Source organism: Bufo gargarizans, chromosome 10 (assembly GCF_014858855.1).
Source record: "Bufo gargarizans isolate SCDJY-AF-19 chromosome 10, ASM1485885v1, whole genome shotgun sequence".
Taxonomy (NCBI): Eukaryota; Metazoa; Chordata; class Amphibia; order Anura; family Bufonidae; genus Bufo; species Bufo gargarizans.
In genome coordinates, this window is record NC_058089.1 from 41,829,843 (window position 1) to 41,856,450 (window position 26,608).

Genomic DNA, 26,608 nt, shown 5'->3' on the forward strand with positions numbered 1-26,608 from the left:
TGATATCCAATGACCATCTAATATACCTCCAGCCACATAATTACTTGTTCTTTTCTGTCTGTTGAATGCCTAAAGTTTGGGGCCTTTACTACACTGGCCTTCAGGAAAATTGATATCCATTGACAGTCTAATATACCTCCAGCCACATAATCACTTGATCATTTATGTATGGTAAATGCAGAATTTTTGGGGCCTGTAATCTAACTGGCCAACAGTAAAATTGTTATACGGTGACCGCCTAATGTACCTTCAGCCACATTATCAATTGTTCTTTTCTGTACAGTGAATTAATAATTGTTGGGTGCTGTAGTCCACTGGCCTGCAGTAAAATTGATATTCAATGACCGCCTAATGTACCGGCATCCTGTCACAACACCAGGGGGGGTCATGTAACCCCCCCCCGTATCGGCGATCGCCACAAACCGCAGGTCAATTCATACCTGCGGTTTGCTGCGCTTTCTGCAGTTTCTGATCCCCGCAGTCCCTGACCACGGGTATCAGAAACTTTAGTGTGCCTAAACTATCAATTTTGAACCCCCACCTGCACCTCTGCATGATTTTATGCTGGCGGGTGGTGCAGGGGGGGTTTTGGGCGGTGGGGGCGGTGCGGGAGGCGGGCGGTGCGGCAGGCGGGATCGCGATCCCCCGCCCGCCTCCTCTTGAAAATTCGTTGGTGGCCAGTGGTTATACCAGGGTGTCAGCACATTGCTGACACCCTGGTATAAACGGCTGACATCTGTGCAGATGTCAGCCGTTTAACCCTTTCCATACCGCGGTCCGTACGGACCGCTGTATGGAAAAGGTTAACTGTCAGGGTCAGGGAGCTCCCTCCCTCTCCCATCGGGGGCTGCTGTGCCTTTGCAGCCCCCCGATGGAGAGGGAGAGAGCCCCCAGACAGCCCCCGTCCTTATCCTTCCCCGTCTGCGAAGTTGTGGCAGACGGGGAAGGTTCCCATGGCAACAGGACGCCTTCTCAGCATCCTGCTGTCCATGGTGCTGAACAGATCTGTGCTAAAGGCATAGATCTGTTCAGACAAAGTGTAAGTAAAATACAGTACAGTACACTATATAGCGTACTGTACTGTATTATACAGATATCAGACCCACTGGATCTTCAAGAAACAAGTGGGTCTGGGTCAAAAAAAGTAAAAAAAAAAGGGTATCGCCGCGTCCGTAACGACCTGATCTATAAAACATTCATGTTACTTTCCCTGCACGGTGAACGCTATAAAAAAAAAAAAAAAAAAAAAACTATCAGAAAATTGAAATTTTGCCCATCTTACTTCCCAAAAAAGGTAATAAAAGTGATCAAAAAAGTCACATGTATGCCAAAATAGTGCCAATCAAACCGTCATCTCATCCCACAAAAAATGAGACCCTACTTAAGATAATCGCCCAAAAACTGAAAAAACTATGGCTCTTAGACTATGGAAACACTAAAACATGATTTTCTTTTGTTTCAAAAATGAAATCATTGTGTAAAACTTACATAAATAAAAATAAAGTATACATATTAGGTATCGCCGCGTTCGTATCGACCAGCTCTATATAAATATCACATGATCTAACCCCTCAGGTGACCACCGTAAAAAAAAAACTGTGTAAAAAAAGCTATTTTTTTTCATCTTACGTCACAAAAAGTGTAATAGCAAGTGATCAAAAAGTCATATGCACCCCAAAACAGTGCCAATAAAACCATCATCTCATCCCGCAAAAAATGAGACCCTACTTAAGATAATCGCCCAAAAACTGAAAAAACTATGGCTCTTAGACTATGGAGACACTAAAACATTTTTTTGGGTTTTAAAAATTAAGTCATTGTATAAAACTTACATAAATAAAAAGAATTGTATACATATTAGGTATCACCGCGTCCGTGACAACCTGCTCTATAAAATTACCACATGATCTAACCTGTCAGATGAATGTTGTAAAGAACAAAAAAAATGTGCCAAAAAAGCTATTTCTTGTTACCTTGCCGCACAAAAAGTGTAATATAGTAGTTTCTAAAATGGGGTCACTTTTTTGGAGTTTCTACCCTAGGGGTGCATCAGGGGGGCTTCAAATGGGACATGGTGTCAAAAAAAACAGTCCAGCAAAATCTGCCTTCCAAAAACAGTATGGCATTCCTTTCCTTCTGCGCCCTGCCGTGTACAGCGGTTTACGACCACATATGGGGTGTTTCTGTAAACTACAGAATCAGGGCCATAAATAATGAGTTTTGTTTGGCTGTTAAACCTTGCTTTGTAACTGGAAAAAAAATATTAAAATGGAAAATCTGCCAAAAAAGAGAAAATTTGGAAATTGTATCTCTATTTTCCATTAAATCTTGTGCAACACCTGAAGGGTTAACAAAGTTTGTAAAATCAGTTTTGAATACCTTGAGGGGTGTAGTTTCTTAGATGGGGTCACTTTTTTGGAGTTTCTACTCTAGGGGTGCATCAGGGGGGCTTCAAATGGGACATGGTGTCAAAAAAACAGTCCAGCAAAATATGGCTTCTAAAAACCATATGGCGCACCTTTCCCTCTACGCCTTACTGTGTGCCCGTACAGTAGTTTACAGCCACATATGGGGTGTTTCTGTAAACGGCAGAGTCAGGGCAATAAAGATACAGTCTTGTTTGGCTGTTAACCCTTGCTTTGTTAGTGGAAAAAATGGGTTAAAATGGAAAATTAGGCAAAAAAATTAAATTCTCAAATTTCATCCCCATTTGCCAATAACTCTTGTGCAACACCTAAAGGGTTAACAAAGTTTTTAAAATGAGTTTTGAATACCTTGAAGGGTGTAGTTTATAGAATGGGGTCATTTTTGGGCGGTTTCTATTATGTAAGCCTCGCAAAGTGACTTCAGACCTGTAGTGGTCCCTAAAAATTGGGTTTTTGTAAATTTCAGAAAAAGATTTGCTTCTAAACTTCTAAGCCTTGTAACATCCCCAAAAAATAAAATATAATTCCCAAAATAATTCAAACATGAAGTAGACATATGGGGAATGTAAAGTCATCACAATTTTTGGGTGTATTACTATGTATTACAGAAGTAGAGAAACAAACTTTGAAATTTGCTAATTTTTCCAAATTTTTGGTAAATTAGGTATTTTTTTACTTAATTTTTTATTTTTTTTACTTAATTTTACCAGTGTCATGAAGTACAATATGTAACGAAAAAACAATCTCAGAATGGCCTGGATAAGTCAAAGTGTTTTAAAGTTATGAGCACTTAAAGTGACACTGGTCAGATTTGCAAAAAATGGCCAAGTCCTTAAGGTGAAATAGGGCTGAGTCCTTAAGGGGTTAAGAAAGCCAAATTAACCTATAGGATATTCATATATTCCTTATTGTGATAATACCCTAAAATATATTTTAAATTACTTTGATACCCAATTTCTCTCAGCCGACAGAGGTCTCAGATTGAACTCAATTCAGATTATTTTCATTCTCCTATAAAATATAGGAAAGTTTATACTATACGAGTGTATCGGCTTGCAGAAATTAGTTTCAAGATTCAGGACTATAGACTGGTCTAGTCCTATTTGTCCCCGGACGGTTGTGTCCTCCTTGAAAAGATTGAGGAATGTCATGGTGTTCTCAAGGAATGGGTGGATCCCCCTGGATGACTGGATAGATGGTCCTAGTTCATCGGATGGCTTCCTCAGTTAGGTGTATCAGATGGCCTTTCTTCTGTCAGCTCATGCCACCTTTATATCCCATTCAAAAAATGGGATTGGTCTGGTTTGCCCATTAACTAGTGACATCATAAACGTTAATCCCCCAACTATTTCGTAAAACGTCTCTTAATTTTTACTCTCACACTAGATGTCACTAAGGCTCTATGTAAAAAGTTTTGACAATTATAGCTATTTCCTATATTTTCCCTTTTAATTTGAAAAAGGGGTAATCTTTAACTGGGATTTTAGACAGAACTTCTAGAATAGAATGTAAATATAAAGGTGTATCCAGGATTAGACTTCTGTTCTCAAGGACTTGTAGGTACAATACTAGACATGACTAAACACCTTTCCTAGTCATTGTGATAAAACAGGATTTAGGTGATACTTTGCACTTTGCCTTGATGAAGACATTGTTTGCTTATGGACATCTGTATTTACAATCCCCTTTTCAGAGATCTTCAGAGAAACAGTCTCTGACATAGCACTCTGAAACTACATTGGAATTTCTACCTCAATCATGATGACACTAATTGAATATCCCTTTATCAAACTTCTAGTTATATAAAACACCCAATTTTAGAACATATCATATAAAAACCCAAAATCCATTCATATGAGGATTAATATAAACATTACAATGAATTCTAAATTATATTCTTTTTACTCACTGGGAATAACTCAAAATTCAGCATATTCCCTTATCTGAGTAAATGCATTTTATTATACCTGTGAAACTTTCTTCTTAGGCCTCATGCACACGACCGTATTTTGTTTCAGTGTCCGTTCCACTTTTTTTGCGGATAGGATGCTGTACGCATCAGTATGTCCGTTCTGTTGCTCCGCCCAAAAAATAGTGCATGTCCTATTTTTTTCTAGTTTGCGGACAAGGATAGGCATTATTACAATAGATCCGCAAAAAAAACGGATCCGCAAAAAAAAGGATGCCATACGGAACGTCATCCATTTTTTTTTGTGGATCCGCAATTTGCGGACCGCAAAACACATACGGTCGTGTGCATGTAGCCTTACAAAAACAGACCGTGTAAACACTTTTGCACAGATCACCAATCTCTCAGTAAGTCTTTGAGAGCTTCACCTGACCTTTTAAAACTAGACAAGTTGGATTCCTAATGTTCATTTTTACATATTGAGACAGGTCTTTTAAATACGTATATTTTTATGTTCAATAATTCAGACAAACCCCCCCCCCCCCTTTTTCCCACGTTAGTCAAGGATCCCCTTTAGAATTAACTGGGAAAAAGGTCACATTTTACTTTGAAAGAGGCTGCCCCCTTTCTATCCATCCTGATGAAGGAACTGCATTGTCTTTTCCGGAACTCCGTTGATCAAATTTTCTATATTAGTCTTTTATTCATATTAAAAGGTTATATCCTGGAAAGGTATATTATCTCTGAGATCCTGTGTACAATGGTTTTGGCATGCAGGTTATAGCAGCACTCGACAGGAATTATGCAGTTATTTCTGAGAGCTCGATTCACATGCGCAATCCCGTTCTTGCACCTTTCCCAAGCTGAAATGGGGATGTATGATAGTTCCGTTTTAATGTATATCTTTGTATACAACTTCACAAAGATTTCCTTCTTTCAATTCTTCTCCTATGTCAATATGAACCCCGGAACATCTGTATCATAATTCCTGCTTAAAAACCCGGTTCGTTGACAGGTTCGTCTTCAACTGGACATCACGGATCCCTACCATTCGCACGATATCTGTCATCATTGTCTAGGCTGATCAATATCTTGGTTCAGACCGTCACTTTTCTATTAAAGAAAATGAGATTATGAATACATGCTCTTAATAATCGATATTTACGTTTTTTTGGTTAGGTTATGTAGGGATGTCTGATAACTCATCACAAAATCTGACCATCTGTAAGCTGAGAGAAGATCATAATGTCAATCATCGATCACATTTTATCGATATCCTTATCAATTCTCTTCTTCAGCATCACCCTCCAGTATTCTCAATTGTGACCTAGGATGACACCCTCACAATTGATTTACATGGACCCATTTTTCACCTTGTAGACTACAGGTAATATTTTATAGATGATACCATATAGACCTTTCCATGACAGAAGGAACGTCTTCTCTTTTACCCGATCCCGGGCAAAATTATAAAAGATACACTCTATCTCCTACCTCATATTCCTTCTTGGTGGTTTTAAGATCGTAATAAGTTTTAGTACTTACGGCTGCTTTCTCAAGGTTCATTTGCGCGAAAGCAAATGCTTGTTGAAGATGTTGTCGTAGATTTTCCACATACTGATGTGTCTTGGCTGCATTGATCAGGTTATGATGTGATGTGCGATACAACAGATGTTGTGGAAGTACCATTTTCCTACCTGTCATCAGCTCAAAAGGCGACATCTTGGTAGCCGTAGTTGGAGTGGCTCTAATAGGCTCGAGCACTAATGGTAACTTCATGTCCCAGTCTTTACCTGATTCTTTAACATACTGACAATGGACTGGTTATAGTGCTCAACGGATCCACTAGTTGCGGGACGATAGGCAATATGTAACTTCCTTTCTACACCAAAGATCTTGGACATTACCTCACTTACAAAGTGTGATCCACAGTCTGAATCGATTCTCAATGGTAGCCCAAATCTGGAAAATACATGATTAATTAGTAAAGTAGCACATGTTTCAGCAGTGTTATTACGAGCCGGTAAACATTCTACCCACTTGGTAAATACACAAGTGACTGTTGAAAGAAAACATGCGGCATCTCTCACCTTCCCTTCTGCTAGTGGAGCACGGATTGCGCACCTGGATGCAAAGATAATTGGTAGTAGGAAAGGAAGAAAATCCAGCTCCAAAATAGCTAAATAATGGTATCTTTATTCACGGTTGTTTAAAATTTTCAAATCACAGGAGATTCTTGTTACGCGTTACAGACCATATGTAATTGTAGGTCCTTCCTCATGACACCATCACGAGGAAGGACCTACAATTACATATGGTCTGAAATCGCGTAACAATAATCTCCTGTGATTTGAAGATTTTAAACAACCGTGAATAAAGATACCATTATTTTGCTATTTTGGATCTGGATTTTCTTCCTTTCCTACTAACAAGTGACTTTCAATATGTATTTGTTTCCTCTGGATGACCTGGTAACAGGACCTATAACATCAATCTGGATATTAGACCACGGTAATAAAAAAAACTTTTTCTGAAGTGGGGTCCGATGCGTGGGACCTTGAGGTTGAATTTGAGCACACATCAAACAACCTTGAAAGTAAATTTGTACACCTTTCAACATATGAGGCCAATATGCATAATCACGTAGTGATTCATAAGTAATATTTTCTCTACGATGACCAGCTGTAGGCGCATCATTGGCATGCTGTAACATAAGGCCTCTAAACGTAGTGGGACTGTTGAATACCTTTTTTAGAGGTTCTCATCAATAAACCATCTTGAATACTAAATTGCGATTTGGTATTCATCAATATTCGGAGATCTTCTTTTTGGGCAAATTCATCCTCCGATATGGGATTATTACCAGGATCTTCAAGGTGTCTATAAAAGATTCCAAGTATAGGATCTTCCTTTTGGCTCTTAATTAGATCCTCACTAGTAGATTCTTGACTCCATTGAGCTGTGTTATTTGCGATTTGTGACCTAGCTTGGCGTCTAGTGACAACTTTAATAGGGATCATCTCTAGGAAATAATCTAATGTTTACCTGGCCACCATTCATGGCACCTTGTTTGGCCAGTTTATCGGCTAGATCATTACCTTCTTTATCCATGTTCTGGGTTTTAGAATGACCTTTGGTTTTCTTCCAATAAAGGATTAGACAATTACACCATTGGACTAACTCATCTATGGCACAAAATAACTTAACATGTTTCACAGGTTTGTTATTGGACCGCAACATATTTATTTTCCATGTGGGCATATATTCGACAAAACTGTTCCATACATAATTAGAATCAGTGACTATGACAAACTCTTTAATATTATGCTCTAAAGCAATCTGAACAGTCTGGTATACTGCGGCTAAGGCTACTTTCACACTGGCGTTTTGGTTTCCGTTTGTGAGATCCGTTCAGGGATCTCACAAGCGGTCCAAAACGGATCAGTTTTGCCCTTAATGCAGTTCTGCCTCCATTCCGCTTTGGAGGCGGACACCAAAATGCTGCTTGCAGCTTTTTGGTGTCTGTCTGATGAAACTAAGCCAAACGGATCCGTCCTGACACACAATCTAAGTCAATGGGGACTGATCTATTTTCACTGAAACAATATGGCACAATAGAAAACGGATCCGTCCCCCATTGGCTTTCAATAGTGTTCAAGACGGATCAGTTTTGGCTATGTTAAAGATAATAGAAACGGATCCACTGCACCAAACGCAAGTGTGAAAGTAGCCAATACTCGGCTACTTAGCTACTTTTAGCACCAATACTGTATCCTACTGAGACATTGGGGAATTCATCTGTCCAAGTAATTCCAATTCCTGCAACTAGTTTTCTTTAATTTCCTATGATGGCGTGATAAAAACAACCATCAATATATACACATGGAAGTAGAGTACAATAATCTTCATCATACGCCTTATAAGGGGAAGATTTTTGTTCCTCTAGGAAATCATCTGCTATCTCATCCTTCTGAGAATGAGCGGCACAGTCATGAAGTTCGGCAAGTCCTTGGGCTACCGTACACTTATTTTGTTTATACCGGACTTTCAATAGCCATCCTTGTAAAGACAATGTCCAAGCAGTAATTCTGCAGTTTGATAAATTTCCATCCCTAATTTTGTCACTTTGTAAATATTGAAGGGGTTGGTGTGCCGTTTCAACTATGATTTTCTCACCCTGAATATAACTTCTAAAGTTCTGAAGTGCCCAGACTGTGGCTAATAAAGCTTTTTCACAGTCATTAAAGTTTACTTCTACAGGTGACAAAGACTTTATGCAATTTATCCTGTTTCTGACCTAGTACAGCACTAACACTGAGGTCTGTAAACCCAGTTTTCAGATAAAAGGGTTTACCCCCCCTCTGGATAAGCTAGACATCGGGCTTGGGTGAGTTTTCTTTTAAGCTCAATCATGGCTCGCTTCTGATCCCCCCCCCCCCCCCCATGCCAATGGTACACCTTTCTTCAGTAAGGTCAACAATGGTTTACTGGTTTCAGCATAGTTGTCAATAAACTTACGTGGGTAGTGACCTCAGTTCACCGATAGGTGTTTTAGACTTCAACACAGCCTCCACTTTCTTCTTTTAGGGATTCAGGCCTTCAGAAGTAACCTCATTTCCAAGGAAGTTAACTTTGGTACGACACCATTGAGCCTTCTGTAAAGAGATTTTAACTTCTGCCTCTCTCAACTGATTAGGCACATGCCTAATCTCTTGGATATGCTTGTCGAATAAGGTATTTTTCATTAAAATATCATCCACGAAAGTCAAATTCCCTCTTTCAGTGGCATCAGGCATGGCTTTATGTAAGAACACAGCGAATTTGTGACCAGAGTTTATATAACCAAATGGTAGTCTAGTCCAGGCAAACTGCTCTTTACCAAAAGTAAATGCCAATTTATATTGGTCTTAATGACTTACCTTGATGGTCCAATACCCCTGAGCGCAATCTAGTGTGGTAAAGATCCTGGCGCCTTTCATTTGTACCAAGCATTGGTCTATATACGGCACGGGCCAGCCGGACATATATACTCGTTTATTGAGCTGTCTGAAATCAGCACATAAATGCCTTTGACCATTTGGTTTAAGAATTCCTAGAATAGGATTGTTATAAGAACTGTGCACTGGTCTTATAATACCTCTCTCCTTCAGATTCCTTATTATTTCCTCTAGCGAATCATAACATGGTAGTGGAAGACGATAATGCTTTATATAAACGGGAGGTGCCATTGGATCAGTCTGAATTCTGTCCATGTGTATGTCAGTCAGACCACAATCATAGGAATCATTTGCCTATCATTTGATATCCTTGAATTCTAGGAGAACTTATTTTAATTGTTGGCGCTCCAGGTCATTGGAGCATCCATCAGCTAATGATATTTGCTGTTTTACCATTTCTAGGAACCCTGGGAAAACTTCAGGTTGACCTATTTCATAGCCTTCCTCCAGTCTGTCAGTGAGGTCATGATTTAATTTACCAGCCTTTTCAGCAAACTCACAATATTCCTCGGCTTCCTGATCATTAAGGGCATGATCAAAGGTCAGGGAGGATTCCTCTACCTTGCAGGTACCTACTTCAGGATTAAAAGGATATACTGAAGTAATGGTGAACAATCCTTCAGGAGAAGAATAAAATGTTTGTTCAACCAATTGTTCCTCTGTGAGATACGATTTAGGTATTAGGCCAATAATTACATTTTGAAACCCAAAAGGAATAATAATCTGAATCTAATGCCATACCAATGATAGTGTCTTTAGACAAATGAACTTCATTTGTCATACCATTATTCACAATTATTTTGGTTTTATTAGGTTGTAAATTTACAATAGGGGTAGGATTTACAGAAATACCTAATTGTTGCATTCTGTTTGATATGCATATTAATGCATCAGAATTCTTAAATTTTTGGCCTTTTAATGCCTGAATAGGTAACAGGAAATTATTGGCACCTGGTGGGATAACGTCATCCTGTGGTACCAATTGACTGCATATGGCAGTGCCTGGATGATTTAAGGGCTTCATGTTCATCCATAAAACCATCAGGATTTCCTTTTCATCTCATCCACAATGTGGAATTCACCATATCACCACTTGTATGGTAAAATGATGTAATATATCGTTGCCTATGTACATGGGATATCGGGGCTCATTAAGTACCAGGAATAATTGAGTTGTCGATTTACCTGCAATGGAAATGGATAACATACATTTTGCAATCACATTATGATTATCAGAGTCATCATCCACATCATGTACCCAGCTGCCCGCAGCTCGCCCAGTAGAGCATCCAGTTCCGACATTCTAAAGCGCTGGTCTGCTTATTGTTTAGCTTAAAAAAAACGCAAAATGTCCCCTATCTTCTGGCCACTCTATTGCTTAAATCATTCTGACATTCAGTTTGGAGTTCAGGAGATTGTCTTGACCAGGACCACAACCCTACATGCATTGAAGCAACTGCCATGTGATTGGCTGACTAGATAATCGCATTAATGAGAAATAGAACAGGTGTTCCTAATAATTCTTTCTTTGAGTGTATATATAGTGTAAGGGGTTACACTCTCAGGTAGGGTGGCGATGACAGATTCTCTTGCAGACCACAGGGTTAAAGTCCAAATGTTGCTTTATTTATCACACTCCGGCAATACAGGCAACTCCAGTTATAATTCACTGGGTAAGCTGAAGGTCCAGCACCACAAAACATAAACCAAAATAAACACCTGCCCATCTGGGCTCTGGCTAATACAGTGAAGTTCCTAACTCACCTATTGAACACAATTCACACAGAGAATTCGGCTTCTCTAGCCAGCAGGGCAGCCAGCTTCCCAGACTTTCTCCAGGCATCACTCTCCATGGACTGACAGCCTTGACTGTGCTTTATTTCCCCTTGACGATCCCAGTTGGCTTATGCTGGGGATCCCTCAGGCTAGGGGAAAACCTGTCCCGGAGTGGGGTGGACTGGGGAGGTCCCTCCACCAATCCTACCTTCTCCCAATCCAATAAAATCCAGCCCATAAACTTAACAAAACTGTCTCAGCAACATACACATCGCTGAAACCATTTTAACCTTCTGGATTTTATTTACCTCACCCAGTTGAGGAAGCTGGGTGGGATATACACCCCTTCCAGGACTTTACCATTCATTTTTCTGTTTACCATACCACATATCCCCCCCCCCTTCTCCAGAGCGGAGGTCTGGATATTTTTAGCCAACAAACAGTATATCCCGGACAAAGCATCTGCGTTCCCTTGTAATTTCCCCGGCCTATGTTCAGCCTTGAAATTAAAATTTTGCAGGGAGAGAAACCAACTGGTCACTCTTGCATTTGTCTCCCTGTTTTGTTTCATCCAAGTTAAAGGAGCGTGATCTGTTACCAACTGAAATTTCCTACCCAGCAGGTAATATTTAAGTGACTCCAGAGCCCATTTAACGGCTAGACATTCTCGTTCCACTATGGCATAATTTTTTTCTGCCGGGGTCAACTTCCTACTTAGGTACATCACTGGGTGCTCCTCACCATTTATCACCTGTGACCGGACTGCTCCCAAGCCTGTCTCAGATGCATCAGTCTGGACCAGAAACTCCTTTCTGAAATCCGGGGAAATGAGCACCGGACAGAGAGCGGACTTTAGGCTTTGAAAGGCATTTTCTGCCTCTGGGGTCCACTTCACCATTACTGACTTAGGGCCTTTCGTTAAGTAAGTCAATGGTGCTGCCATCGAGGCACGATTCGGTACGAACCGGCGGTAGTACCCTGTTATGCCAAGGAAGGCCCTCACTTGTGTCTTTGTTAAGGGCCTAGGCCAGTCTTGTATCGCCTCTACTTTATTGATCTGGGGTTTAACCAGCCCTTTACCAATAATGTAGCTCAGATATTTTGCTTCCTCTAGACCCACTGCACACTTCTCAGGGTTTATGGTTAGGCCAGCATCACTAATGGAGTCTATAACGGCCTGTACCTTCAGGAGGTGACTTCTCCAATCAGATGAAAAAATGACCACGTCATCAAGGTAAGTGGCAGCATAGTCACAATGTGGCTTCAAGATTAGGTCCATCAACCTCTGAAATGTAGCAGGGGCTCCATGTAACCCAAACTGCATCACTGTGTACGGGACCAGCCCCTCTGGAATGGAGAATGACGTATTTTCTTTTGCATTATCTGATAATGGTATCTGCCAATACCCTTTTGTAAGGTCAGGGGTCGTGATGTAACTTGCTTTCCCAAGCCTCTCAATTAGTTAATCTACTGTGGGAATGGGGTACGCATCGAATTTTGACACCTCATTTAGTTTCCGAAAATCATTCGGGATTAAGACAATAGGGCTTGACCACTCACTGGTAGATTCCTCAATGACCCCTAACTCAAGAATGCGCCTGACCTCAGAGGATACCGCTTTTCTGCGTGTTTCTGGTATCCTGTAGGGCCTCCTGAGCTCTTTGCAGATGTTCTTTAACAATGGGCATCATGGTCACTATCCTGTCTTGCATGTCAGCCACATGTTCAATGACGCTCTTATAGGGAGTAGCCTCAGCCTCCCAGGTTTCTTTAGCTACATTGAGTAAACCCCTCAGGTGACGGCCATATAGTAACTCAAATGGTGAAAACCCTATAGAAGCCTGATACCTTTCCTAACAGAGAACATAAGGTATGGTAGGAGGCAGTCCTAGTCCCGACCATCCTTTTCTACCACTTTTTTTAGTATCTGTTTCAGCGTCTTGTTAAACCTCTTGACCAACCCATCTGTCTGTGGGTGGTACACCGAGGTACGTATCTGGGTGATTTTGAACAACTTGCATAAGTCTTTTATGACCTTCGACATAAAGGGGATACCCTGGTCCGTGAGAATTTCTTTAGGGATCGCCCTGCGGGAGAACATGAAAAATAATTCCCGGGCAATATTTTTGGACGCCATGTTTCTGCTTCCGGGTATCGTGTGGCATATTCCAACACAACCAAGATATACTGGTGCCCCCTAGCTGACTTAACAATGGGACCCACCAAGTCCATGGCAATTCTTTCAAAAGGTACCTTAATGATGGGAAGAGGCACCAAGGGATTCTTAAAAATGTGGGGTCGGGGCACTTATCTGGCAGGTTGGGCAGGACTCGCAGTATCTTTACACTTCCTTGTATACTCCAGGCCAGAAAAATCTTTGTAGTACCCTCTCCTGTGTTTTGCTAACACCCAAATGACCCCCAAGTACATGGTTATGTGCGAGATCTAGTACCATATGTCTATAGGATTTTGGCACCAGAAGCTGCTCCACAATTTCATTTTTGCATTTATTAACTTAATGCAGCAGGTTTCCATTCGTGGCAAAATGCGTAAATATTTGGTCAGCTTCTGGTACCTGTGGTACACCATCTATCACAGTAACATTTCCATGAGCACTCATGAGAGTGGGGTCTCTAAATTGCTCTGTACCAAAGTTACACCGAGACCCTTAAAGTCCAACATATTTTCCCCAGTTGGGGAAGCTTCATCTTCACCAGCTAACACCTGCAATGGAAAAGTGTCATTATCAGGTACGTCACATAACCCCACATTTTCATCAGACATTTCAGTTAACATGACATCTTCATTTTGCACCTTATCGGGGCCATTGTTTTCAATGGTCTCTTTCTTTAAACCATTGGATTCAATGGGCCCCTCATAGCAATGACTATTTAAAGGAGAAGGCACAGATTCTGCAGGAATGTTTCTCTTCTCCCACAACTTCCAAAACAAGGGGGAAGTCCCGGCCCAATATTATATCATGCATAAGTCTTTTTATGACCCCGACTATATAGGATACAGTCCCAGCCGGAGTCTCCAGCCTAACGCAAGCCACCGGGTATGATTTTGCATCCCCATGGATGCACAGCACATTTACTCTTTTTTCCAGCACATAATTCCCAGCCACGAAGCTGGCATGCACTAGGGTGACCAGACTACCGGAGTCCAACAGAGCCCTGACGGAGTAGTCATTTATCACCAGGGAACATATGTGCGGCTCAGTCTCTAGTCCTGGTAAGGCCGCACACACTGGCACTGCATACAGCGACTTTCTCCGGCTACCTGCACACTACCTGCAATACTCCATGGGCTCTGAGGTCAGAGGACAATAGGCAGCAATGTGTCTCCTAGTTGAGAAGACCTCCCCAGGTCCGGACTGCCCGGGAGACTCAGCCTTGGGCCCACACCCAACCTCTAGAGCAGGGGTGCACAACGTTTCCTGGTTGGGGGCCACATTGCCCGACTGAACCAATGACGAGGGCCGAAATTAAAATTTAAAGGTGTATTAACAACTTAAATATTGTACTTATGGCATATTGAACACACATTATATACCATTAATGTCTAGTTAAACTTCCAGGACTCCCATCTAATGGGAGAAATACATGTGAGCATCCACAAGACATAGGCATAGATGTCTGTTACCAGATGGTTGGGGGGCCGCACAGAATGGTATCAAGGGCCGCATGTGGCCCCCGGGCCGCAGGTTGTGCACCCCTGCTCTAGAGCCTTACTCCCTCTTTCACCCTTCCACACACCCCTAACAACCAGAACTCTCTTACCCACAGATGACAAGGGTCGGGTACTCCGGGAAGGTGTTTGTGCGGTAGGGATATCACGGAGGAAGTCGTCAGTTGCCAGAAACCTTTCTACCAGGTTTACGAGCTGATCTGCAGTTTTAGGATCTCCATGTCTGACCCACCGTTGCAGCTCCGCCGGGAGGGCTCTGAAGTAGTGATCCACCACTATTTTCTCCACGATCTGGTCCGGTGTAGAAGACTCAGGTTCCAGCCACTTCCGTACAAGATGGAGGAGGTCAAACATCTTAGATCGGGCCGGCTTGTCCATGGTGTACCTCCTTTGGTTAGCCTGAACCAGCTACTTCATCATTTCCTCCATGTTACTTGATGCACTTTGCATTGTACTTGCAGCTTTTACCCAGGACATTAAATCATCAACTGTCCTGCCATTGCCCATAGCAACTTGCTATTGCCTTTTTCAGCAGGGACGCATCTTACACCAATTGTAAGGGGTTACACTCTCAGATATATCGGCGATGACAGATTCTCTTGCAGACCACAGGGTTAAAGGGAACCTGTCATGTGGATATTTGATTATAATCTAACTAATTATATACAATCATTAACTACTAAAAAGTACCTTAGATGTATTCACTTACTGGTGTGACAGATGGTTACCTCATAATATACACACAAAGATGCCACATGCTAATGAGCTGATTTGAGTCCAGCGTTTATTTAAGCTATAGCCACTCTCCTGTCCACCTGCTGCTGATTCATATGGAAAAAACTGGCAATCTGCAGCTGGTAGGCGGGGAGAGTCAGGAGCTCATAAATATTCATGACTCATCATTATCAGCTGGAGCTTTTCAATACAAGTGTCACAACCAGACAGCTGAGAAGCTCTGACAGAAGCCTTTCAGAACCTCCTCCTTGAGTTCTCTTTGTTGTGGTATTCAGTTCCTCATCTCGTTAGCCTCTCTCAGCTGTCATGTAGTTGGATTAATTGCATCCCTTTAAATTCCGCCCCATAATGCATTACTGGGCGGCTTATACTTCTTCCTGGAGTGTGTGTGCATGCTCATCCTGTTTTCCTGTCTGCTACAAAGTTAAGTGCTGTACATTTATCTGTTATTTTCTGTTTGCTGGATCCCAGGTGACCCTGACTCCCTCCGTGTCCGGTGTAGGGAGCCGGTGGTCGTGTCCCCTCACTATTGTAGGGTGTTCAGGGGTTATATAGTCAAGGTACGTGGCTATGCAACCTTCCACCTCTGGGATATTTGCATAGGCTGAGCAGCCAGGGAAAGTGCTAGGTCTTGTGCAGGGGTCTCCCCTTGGTTCCTTAGCTTTGGATCCAGTGAGTCATATATGCATGTTGCTTTGTCTTGTTTCCTGTACACCGTCCGTGACAACAAGATGTTGGCAGATTGACTGGGTCAATTAAAGAAAGTGACCCAGCATTTTGCTAAGAAAATCAGTCGCTTATTTATGTTGCCCTCTGTTAGGACACCATAAAACTGGTGACAGGTTCCCTTTAAAGTCCAAATGTTGCTTTATTTATCACACTCCGGCAATACAGGCATAATTCACTGGGTAAGCTGAAGGTCCAGCACCACAAAACATAAACCAAAATAAACACCTGCCTGTTTGGGGTCTGGCTAATACAGTGAAGTTCCTAACTCACCTATTGAGCACAATTCACACAGAGAATTCGGCTTCTCTAGCCAGCAGGGCAGCCAGCTTCCCAGACTTTCTCCAGGCATCACTCTCCATAGACTCATGGGCGTAGGGATCACCATAGCAGCCATAGCAATGGCTATGAGGCCCTACGCCACTAGGGGCCCGGACCGCCGGCTGAGGATTTTTTTTTTTCAATAATTCATGTGGCGTAGCTACAGGGGTCTCTGGAATCCTGGACCATTATATCTGGGGAGGAGGGGCGAGCAGGACCCTGGAGGTCTGGACCATTACATTTAAGGAGAAGGGGGGAGCAGGACTCTGGAGTTCTGGTCTGGACCATTATATAGGGGGGAAAAGGACACTGGAGGTCTGGACCATTATATCTGGGGAGGAGGGGTCTGGACCATTACAGTTGGGGAGGAGGGGGGAGTAGGACCCTGGAGGTCTGGACCATTATATTTAAGAAGAAGGGGGGAGCAGGACCCTGGAGGTCTGGAAGGGGTGGGAGGTCTGAGAGGTATGTGGGGGTGGGAGATCCAGGAGGGGGGACCCATAAATTTTTCTTGCTATGGGGCCCTGTCATTTCTAGCTACGCCCCTGCATAGACTGACAGCCTCGACTGTGCTTTATTTCCCCTTGACGATCCCAGTTGGCTTCAGCTGGGGATCCCTCAGGCTAGGGGAAAACCTGTCCCGGAATAAGGTGGACTGGGGAGGTCCCTCTACCAATCCTACCTTCTCCCAGTCCAATAAAATCCAGCCCATAAACTTACCAAAACTGTCTCAGCAACCTACACATCGCTGAGACCATTTTAACCTTCTGGATTTTATTTACCTCACCCAGTTGAGGAAGCTGAGTGGGATATACACCGCTTCCAGGACTTTACCATACACTTTTCTGTTCACCTTACCACAATAGATAGATAAATAAATCTATATATGTGCTTGTAAATGATGGGCCATTACCCCCACTGGTTAATTTACACATTTCTTGCAATTATTACTTCAAAATGTAAGGATTAATGGCTGGACCAAAGACAATCAAACATGGTACTTATACATAATTTTATTAATTTAGATCACAAAAATATATATGATTTTAATAGTTAAGTTTTCAAAATACTAGTATAACATTTGCATACAAATATCCTCTCATTAAGTGGAGTATATTACACAGCACATAGAATTCTGTGATGCCTTCAAAACATTTAGGTAGCAGATAGTTACATTCACCTTTGAACATAATTTTACAGTTCATGTTGCATTAGTCCTGAGTTGCAGTTTGTATTCTAGTACAGAGCTGCATTAATCTAGCTGCAGATCTGAAATCTTCCAGTATTCTTTGCTGACTTAGCTTATTCTAGTGTTTAGTGTTCTAGAAGGAGTATTCTGTAAATCAGACATTGTATGGAAATGTGATGTAGGAGTAAGTACATATTGCACTGCATTCCAGGAGTTCAGCTACATTTCAATGATATGTTTGACAGCTCGCTGAGTATTTACAATTACAACAAGCAGAACTGGGTATTATTACAGGCTGTAACCCAGGATCAGAACAAGATAAGTAGTGCCCTCTCGGCTGTTTGTTGTATAAGCAGCACACAAAATATTTTGATATCTCTACCATGACGAACTGAAATGGCAATAACCCATTAAAGAACTCCCACAAGACATTTTATTCTCTGACCTGCTAGAAAGGTACGCGATGTACCGTATTTTTCACCCTATAAGACGCACCGACCCATAAGACGCGCATAGGTTTTTGAGGAGGAAAATAATAAATAAAAAAATTTGAACCAAAAGGTGTGCTTTTGGTGGGTTTTGAACTAATTGTGATCTGTGGGTGGCGCACTGTTGTGGGGGATCTGTGGGTGACGCACTGTTGTGGGGGATCTGTGGGTGACACTTGTGGGGGATCTGTGGGTGACACTTGTGAGGGATCTGTGGGTGACACTTGTGGGGGATCTGTGGGTGACACTTGTGGGGGATCTGTGGGTGGCTCTTATTGGGATCTGTGGATGGCACTGTTATGGGGATCTGTGTATGACAGTTATGGGGGGGGATCTGTGGGTGACACATATATAGCATCTTATGCTATGTGTCATCCACAGATCCCCTCCATAACAGTGTCCCTGTAGTGAATGACCCTCAATACAGGGGGTGGGGGCAGGCATCTGCTTTTATAATGACAGCGGGGCCCGTGCAGTGACTGTATTCTACTACACGGGCCCCGCTCACTGTATATAATCGTATCTGTAATAGTTAATTGTTATGTATATAATCGGGTAATCAGCGCCTGTATACTTGCAAGCGCTCTGTAGCAGGGAGGAGGCAGGCCGGGAGGACGGGCGCAGGCAGCGTGAGTCACTACGTCATGCGCCCACGCCGCCTGCTTCATTCATAAAGTGGGCGGCGCAGGCGCATGACGTAGTGACTCACGCTGCCAGCGCCCGTCCTCCCGACCTGCCTCCTCCCTCCTCTCTGCTACTGAGCGCTTGTAGTTGTAAGTATACAGGCGCTGATTACCCGATTATATACATAACAATTAACTATTACAGATACGATTATACAGTGAGCGGGGCCCGTGTAGTAGAATACAGTCACTGCACGGGCCCCGCTGTCATTATAAAAGCAGATGTCGGCCCCCAGCCCCTCCTCCCTCACAGCTGATACACCCGCCACGCGGCATTGCGGCGGGTGTATCATTGAAAATTCGGCAAAATCAGCAGCATTCGCCCCATAAGACGCACTGCCATTTTCCCCCCACTTTTGGGGGGGAAAAAGTGCGTCTTATAGGGTGAAAAATACAGTAATCTGTAGTGAATGTAATCTTCTTACCAGTGATTGTATTAGTGAGTTATAACCTCCCTTCTGCTTCTCAGCTGTGTCATGTGAACAGCAATCAGACTTTCCAAATAACATGGGAGCCTCAATGTCAGGGCTCATTCAGACGGCCATATGCTGTCCGCAAAAATGCGGATCCGTTTTTGTGCGGATTAGATACTGTCCCATTCACTTTTATTGGGCCCTTTTCTTCCATTGCACGGCTCAGCAAAAAAATGAAAATCAGATCAATGAAATCAGGACACGGCTCTATTGAAGTCTATGAATCAGCAAAAAAACGCAATGCAATCCTTTTTTTGCGGACATGCTGAACTGTACGCTACAAAATGGATCCACATTTTTGTGGACAGCATACGGCCATCTGAATAAGCCCTCAGTCTCATAGTAATAATTGACCTGTCCTGTGTCAGTTGGAGATCAGAGAGTTGGTCACAGACAGTCACTAATTAGATTACAGTTAGATACAGTCACTAAGAAGATAACGTTCACTACAGATTACATCATGTAGCTTTCTAGCAGGTCAGAGAATAAAATGTCTTGTGGGAGTTCTTTAACGGGTTATTGCCATTTCAGTTCGTCATGGTAGAGATATCAAAATATCTAGTTTGCTGATAGTTTGACATGATTGACATGATTATGATATTTGCATTAATTCATAATTAAAAAAGGGTTTCTGTCACCAGAATTAACCGTATTAAACTGGCTGACATTACCGATGTGCTAATGTCAGGAGACCCTAACTCTACTATTCTTATGCTTATTGATGGCCAACTTAATGGACAATATAAACCTTTATGATATGCACATTGGCCCCTAAGAGCAGGGGGAAGGGGGGCGTTGCTCCTGCTCCAAGAGCAGGGGCGTAACTCCTGAAGGACCTGCAATTTTCTATTGGATGATAACTGCTATGGGGCCCACGGTAAAAAAGTGAGCCCAGTTGGGATCATCTTCTCTTCTACTGGGGGGTCACATGACCCTTATCATCCAATAGAAAATTGAACAACTAGATTAGACAGGGTCTTAGCTCTCTAGGACATACCGTTCCTGAGATATTCTCCAAAAAATGCAAATATGGCACCATTACATCACTTGCATTAGCCAATAGAAGCCCAGAGGTCTGTCATTCATATCCCAAATACCATACAAACGGTCACATGACCCTTATTAGCGAATAAAAATTTTCAGGTCCTTCAGTCTCAACATACACAGAGTTTTACACCAAGTTTCCATAACAACCCAGCCATTTTAATTCACTGCTGTAGGTCACCTTTAAAAAGGGGCAGGGAGCTATGGATGACACTGTTAAGGGGATGGTCCGCTAGGGAGGTCAGTGTTAAGGGGTGGGGTGCTGTAGAGGTTACTGGGGGTGAAAACTTGGTCAGGACTCTACCCTCTAATGAAACAACTTTTAGCAAACAAGGCAGTGGAAAACATGACCCACTGGTCATTGAAAGGGGTTTAGGCAGAAACCCTTCTGTCCTGTGTGGGGGGCCTGGTTTGATCCTTGCTATGGGTACCTTACTTCTCTATGTACGCCACTGTCCTAGAGGCTCCGTTATCCCACCTCATGTGTGCTGGATAAATCTCGCGCCTGAGCAGTGCCGTTTACCCAGCACACAGTGCCGGCAGGAGGAGACGAACGCTGCCTGGTCCTGTCAATCAAGGCTGGCAGGATGTGACGTGAGGTGGGAGAAAGGAGCCTCTAGGAGTAGGAGCAACGCCACCCAGACCCCCCCCCCCCCCTTGCTCCTGGAGCCTAATTTGCATATCATAAAAGTTAAAATTGTGCAGTAAGGGGGCCACCAATAAGCATAAGAATAGTAGAGTTAGGGTCTCCTGACATTAGTACGTCGGTAATGTCAGACAGTTTAATAGGGTTACTTCTGGTGACCCTTTAAATTATGAATTAATGCAAATATCATAATCATGTCAAACTATCAGCATTGAAACACAAAAGTGCTAGTTAGTTATGCCAGCATTTTGTTAATGTTAATGCTTAGTAGCTACAATCAAAGACAGTCCTAAAAGGGGAGAAGAATGCACCATGTTGTGGCAGATTTACATGTCTATAAAACAATAGGAGATTTGATTTCTTAGCAGGTTGGGGAATCTAATTACAACAAATTGCAAAATCAACAAAACTTTCTTACTCATCTGTACTTTAAGCTAAATATTCGCTCAAAATACTGAACTCCCTCAGGGTAAGAACAGAAGAGGCAGCTACCGGGCTGCAGAAGCTCTCACTCCATCACATGCTGTCACCAAAGGACACATGATTTGGAAGATTATACATAGCTCACTTATATGATGGAAATCACTGATGTGTGAATGAGGCTTTAGGGTAAGTTCAAGTATTTTTCCATTCTTCTGATGCATGCAGAACTTTTTTTCTGTATAAAATAATGGATTTCTGACGGAAATGGCTCAAATGGATGCCAAATGTGCATAACTGATGCTCAGGATCGTTTTCTTTTCTTTTTTTTCCTGTTTTTCTGACGGATCAGAGAACAGAAAAATAATTGTATTGTGAACTCTCCCTAAGCAGCGTGCTCATACGCGTGCCGCTTACATTCTGTTGCTTATATAGAACCAACATATTTTGTAGGACAGACAATATCAGGCTGGCCCTATAGCTCATTCACACTTTTGTCTTTGTGTGGTTTTGTGACAGAAATAGGGCCAATGTAGAGGTGAGAATAACTCAATACAATGTGTGGACCTCATTTCATATTGCTGTTATCCTATAGAACTCGAAGGGGTTTAGTTATTAAGGATTCCTAATAAGAATCATCAGTATGGCATCTACAGTACAGTGCATCCATACTGCTTCAGTTGTGGTCAGCAGCTTTACAGGAGGCAGTGAAATTGTTTTTTTACCAACACAACACACAAAAATGTATGTGACGCTTGTGATCTGAGGGAGAGAATGATGCATAATACCATCTAGAGGTGTAAATATTTACATTTTCCTCTTGGTCGAAGAACACCCCAAACTGTGGGACTCTGAAAATGCAGGGTGTGTTAAAGGGGTTGTCCAGGTTCAGAGCTGAACCTGGACATCCCTCCATTTTCACCCCGGCAGCCCTCCTGAGCCTGGCATCGGAGCATCTCATGCTCCGATGCGCTCCCGTGCCCTGCGCTAGATCGCGCAGGGCACAGGCTCTTGTGTTTTCAATAACACACTGCCGGGCGGTAACTTCCGCCCAGCAGTGTGTTCGGTGACGTCACCGGCTCTGAGGGGCGGGCTTTAGCTCTGCCCTAGCCGTTTTACTGGCTAGGGCAGAGCCAAATCCCGCCCATCAGTGCCGGTGACGTCACCGGGCTGCCTGTCAGCCCCATAGAGAGCCCGGTATGTCACCGGAACTCAGAAAAATGCCTTTGCCCTGCGCAATTTAGCGCAGGGCAAAGGAGAGCATCGGAGCATGAACTGCTCCGATGCTCATGTCAGGGGGGCTGCCGGGGTGAAAATGGAGGGATGTCCAGGTTCAGCTCTGAACCTGGACAACCCCTTTAAGGAGTGGAATGGCCCTCTTGAGCAGTTGCTTGGACAATGGGATTGTGGGCACCCGTTTACATATGGTTAAACTGCGTTGTGGTATTCTGTACCATTGTGCAGTGTCTGCTTCTTTCAGAGAATCAGAATGTACTAGGCCAGGAAGCCTGTAAAGCCTGGCACTCAACAACCACCCCCCACAAAAAACTTGTGTATATTATTGTAATTACTGTTGTCCTGCCGCCATCTACTGGTGAAATTTTGCAATCTCTCTTACATACTGAGTGAAAAAGAATCCTGGGATGATGTCACGTGGGCATGCTCCCATACAGCAGAAAGGAAAGAAGGGTGCAAGGCAGCTATGTACAAAAGAATAACTGAGCTTTGTTTCTGGTCCTAAGAAGGGATTATATTCTCTGAGTGCAGACTGCACACACTGAGATGCACTGGTTTTTGAGCAGGCCTTACATGGGCCTAGTTAGGAAACATTGTCACAGCAGAGATACCCTCTGCCAAGAGAGCTAAACTGTTGACACCATAAAGTAAAGTACTCTAGACTGTGCATATCAGGCACCAGCTGATAACGAGGAGTGCCTTTATTGTGAATAAATCACCTTAACAAAAAGATTGTCCGTGTCAATGTGCTTCTTTACATTACCAGTTTACACACTACATGTATAAAGAGACTATACGAAGATATCTGTACTGAAGCTACTTGCTGAAAAAGTTATCTAGTTTTGAGTTCTGGTGTGGACAGCAAGGGATTAACACTGCACCCCTAACATGTCTTCCCTGCTAGGAAGGAGATATAAAACTAGGAGGGAGGTGGTTTTCCCCTGATCGATGGATTGTGTACACCCAACCTATGAGGAAGCGAGGCTCGGTCAGAGTGACTGGAACTTGTTACTGTCCAGAGAGACAGGACTTTTTGGCCAACATGGAGAATCAAGGGTCAAATCACAACGGAGTGGCCTGAGAATAGCAAGAGTGGAAATCTAATGAACATGTTCTTCCAGAGTCTATATGTATCTGTAGAGATAAAATTGGGAGAGTAGAGCGGCACATGTGCATTAAACGCTTCCTCATTGTGTTAAAGAGCTTACGAGTCTGCTTACCAGATGTTGTGAAGAGTCACAACAACTGGAGATCGCTTTGCTGGTTATTTGGTGTCCCGACCAGCGTGCGGTTATCTTGGGCTGCGGCCGCGGTCCTCTGCGTGTGCTCAAGGCAGGTGGCAGATGAAGAAATAACCTTTAAAAAAACTTTGTTGCGGACCCCTCTGGCACTGCCTAGACCTGGATTGAATGAACTTCAATCAAGATCTTTTATTATACAGTATAGTCAACGCGTTTCTGGGGCAGGATTATCCCCTTCATCAGGACTAGTCCTGACGAAGGGGGTAATCATGCCCGAGAAACGCGTTGACTATACTGTATAATAAAATATATCTCTTAATACCAGACACTTCAATTCTAAAGTTCATTCAATCAAGGTCTAGGCAGCGCCAAAGGGGTCCGCAATGACGTTTTTTAAAGAGTTTATATGTAAACGTAGGCGTTTTTAGCATGCAAAAAAAAAATAAAAAAAATTGCTACCACTCACATCAATTTCAAAATCACACCAGGTCCTGGTTATTAGAAAACAGTTAAACCTATCATTAAATTTGTGGAATATGGCAAGAAAAGAGTATCTGAAAGAAAGCCACACAAACATGGAAAGGACAAACAAACCCCATGCAGATGACACTGATATATACTGTATATAAAAATGTTCATTTACAAAGCACCCCACACAAAACATGTTTCTGCTAATTTATCCTGCTTTCATTGGTTTTGCCTTCTGCTTCTTGAAACAACAACTATGGCGGCCAGAGCTGCAGCAAAGAATCCTCCTCCCACAGCCGAGTACACTGCAGCATTAGCAACCTGCAACACAAAACAATGGATTAGTTTCTACTGCAAACTGAAATTCACTGAAGACCAATTTAGTAAACAAAAAAAATGTGCGTCTCGATACTAGGGAGAATCACGGAAGGATAGAGGCGCTAAAACTTATATTTTTATTAGTTGCTATTAAAAGATAATTAGGGGGATGTATTAACTAAAACCCACAAACATATATATATAGGGTAATAGCCGAGTGAAAGTATGTATGGAGGGGCAGTGGTGTCTCTCAATTGAACTACAATTACTCAGGCTATAGCCCTGAAGACGGCGATTTGTGCCACAGGCAAGCCGCACATTAGTGCGGTATATGCCAATTGTGATGGTTAATGTCTATTACCAACGATTGGCATATGTGTTTTGCACACAGCAGGAGGAACGGTAGTACTGAGGGTCTATAGGGGTGATTAATAATGCCTCTGGCTGATATATACAATCAGCTCTCAGGAAGAGACCACTATATCGGATCAAAGGAGTCAATGGGCATAGTAGCCAATACCAATGACCCTTTAGCCCAGTTACTACCCTATCGTTCCACACTGACTAGCTCTCCCTCATGTAGGGTCCATCTAGTGCTCGACACGTTTCATCTTCGAATCATCAGGAGCAGTAATTTGTTACAGACAGAGATGCTAGGCACAAACAACGCTGCCACACTGATGTTGGCGACGGCGACGGCGTCCTCGGCACTATGACGGCCGTGAATCGGCCGCTCAACGCGCTGATATAAGTAGGGGACCTGACACACCCCCAGGAGGGGTGGAGAGGCGCGAGGCCAATGGCAGCTGAGCGAGGCGGAGCTACCGCATGAAAGCTCGCCGGCATCACACTGACATCACAAAATAAGCCACCCCCCTTTGTTTTGAAGAAAGGTAAGATAGGGACTGGATTAGGCAGCCTAACCACAGACTGGAGGCAAAGTCCATACAGGGGAGAGTAACAGACAGGGAGGAGAGGAGGATCCTCTCAATAGATACTGTACAAAATGCACGATGATGATCGCAGGAACTCAAGATTGCACAAGGAGAACAGGTATAGCACTATAACCAGCTGATAATGCATGTATAGTTCATAGGTGTTGATCACATATATGCTGGCCAGACAGGTTATATTAATTTGGGAAACAGAACAGACTCGACAGATGGATCATGTTCAATCTAAAAAGCATGCATATGAGATAAGGTCATTCAGACCAGCAGGACGAACTGTACCCAGCCTGAAGGTCCACTGCGCCTCCTTTTGAAGGATGCGCTGATCCAAATTGCCTCCCCTTGGGGAGGGTCACACAATTTCAATTCCTTGGAAGGCAATGGACTGCACATCTGAATGAAATGCATTGACGTGTCATGCAACGGGGGTATTGAAGGCAAATGTGACTCCATGTTGTCTTCCCTATGATGTACAGAATTGTTATAATATCTCACCTACGCACTTCACATCCTCCCCCACTGTGAGTTAGGTTCACTTATCTGTCTTAGGACAGATTCTGGGAATCTCCCAGAATTAGAACCAATGTTCTAATTCACTCAGGGTCATTCGGCACAACTGCGTACGTTCTTATATGTGACGTATTACATACCCATAAAGGGGATGTTCCAGTGGTATCTGTATGGGCGTCAATGTTTATCATTTATGATTGATTTAACGCTGTTGTTGTACAAACTTTTCTGCTGCCTATATGAGGCCAAGCAATAGCATAATAAAATTAGAGTGTTTCTCAGTGATGTGTGTGTCTATTATTGCCAACTGAGAAACATCTCTCCTGACGTCAGTGTCTCAAACCAAGGTTGTCGTAGAGGTC

General features: G+C 42.9%; 1 protein-coding gene across 3 annotated transcripts in view; it reads right to left on the minus strand.

Moving 5' to 3' along the window:
- Positions 1–24,456: 24,456 nt before the first annotated feature.
- LOC122920403 (phospholipase A and acyltransferase 3-like) overlaps positions 24,457–26,608 on the minus strand; it is a 34,945-nt gene continuing 32,793 nt past the window's right edge. For all 3 annotated transcript variants that reach the window (XM_044269872.1, XM_044269873.1, XM_044269871.1), the window contains one exon: positions 24,457–24,789. In XM_044269872.1, the coding sequence (XP_044125807.1) occupies positions 24,688–24,789 (102 nt within the window). In that variant the 3' untranslated portion in view covers positions 24,457–24,687. The remainder of the gene's footprint in view (positions 24,790–26,608) is intronic.